General features: G+C 42.2%; 1 protein-coding gene across 1 annotated transcript in view; it reads left to right on the forward strand.

The window, feature by feature from the left end:
* Nucleotides 1-1,019: 1,019 nt before the first annotated feature.
* LOC101859704 overlaps nt 1,020-1,215 on the forward strand; it is a gene marked incomplete at its 5' end in the record, with an annotated part of 37,833 nt that continues 37,637 nt past the window's right edge. Inside the window, 1 exon segment of the mRNA XM_013082303.2 lies at nt 1,020-1,197. Within this exon segment, the coding sequence (XP_012937757.1) occupies nt 1,020-1,197 (178 nt within the window).

Below are 1,215 nucleotides of genomic sequence, written 5' to 3' on the forward strand. Positions count from 1 at the left end.
GATGGGATTGGATTTGGGGGGAGGGGGGCAAAAGGTGAGGGTGGGGGGATTAAACGCCCTGGAGCTGGGGAAGATTCTTTCTTTGCTTGGCTCTTTCACCTCGTCTCGGTTTCTATGATTTAGTTTTTAATAAGACTTTTATCGTATTTGCAATACAGATAGGTCATATAAGTACTAAAGATAAGAGGTGCTACAAGAGGATAACAAATACCAAAAAAAAAAAGGACATAAGGGCGATAGATGTTTGATAGGAAAGAAGGAGCAAACCACACCAGACCACTCGCCAAACACTCATTCAAATGTCTTGTCTGGTGCAGACTCTGGCGGTTATGATTCTTCGTCCCTCTCTTTTATTCCAGGCTCCCATGAATGAGTTACTGCTCTTTGCGGAGTCAGATACCTGTGTTCATGCTACAATTACGCATCTTGTGCAATTATCACACCTCAGTTTGAAGGGGAGCATCTGAGGATCAGATTTCTAGTTCTCAACAGTCTCCATTTTATTCCTGTCGTACATAGCAGTTCCAAACCTTTTTTTCTGTATGCATGGCGCATGAATTCCATCTGCTCCTCCTTATTGTCTCGAAGTATGATGTTTCCCTGTTTGCCATTTCCAGTAATTCTCATTGATTTGTCTTCTTTTGTGTCCATGATCTTTTGATCATCCTCGTTGTGAACGATTTTTCTTTTGCTCCTAATTTTCTTTTTGTATTGTTGTCAATTGGCCAACACCCACACTGATATAAAAAACCCTGACCAAATGAACGATTTTAATATTCTGAGGTTTGTAGTCATTGTAATGCGTCGGTTTGACATGATTGGGGCCAGTTTTTAAAACTTTTAAAACGTATCTTTGGTTGTGTCTATCCATCTTTGGACATTTCACTTTCAATTTGGCTATCCAGTGTAACCATTACTGGTATCAAGCAAGACCTCCTTTCTGCCTTTTTTTCGGTAAATGTTTTACGGCTCTCACAACTGCATACGGTCATGTGAGCGCTCTCTTTTCTCTGTCACAGTTGTGTCACTGTGTGGCCCGGTGGAGGAAAAGACACCAACTGATGTCACGTGTGAAGTGACCGCTCCTGAAAGCACAACCATCCTGTGGAAATATGAACTAGATAATGGCTTTGTGTCGGGACCCGTAGCAACGTGTGACCTGGGGCAGAGTTGTGACGTCCCTGCCAGCTCGTACAGGTGAAATATTATGTATAT

The sequence above is a fragment of the Aplysia californica genome, unplaced genomic scaffold (assembly GCF_000002075.1).
Source record: "Aplysia californica isolate F4 #8 unplaced genomic scaffold, AplCal3.0 scaffold00167, whole genome shotgun sequence".
Taxonomy (NCBI): Eukaryota; Metazoa; Mollusca; class Gastropoda; order Aplysiida; family Aplysiidae; genus Aplysia; species Aplysia californica.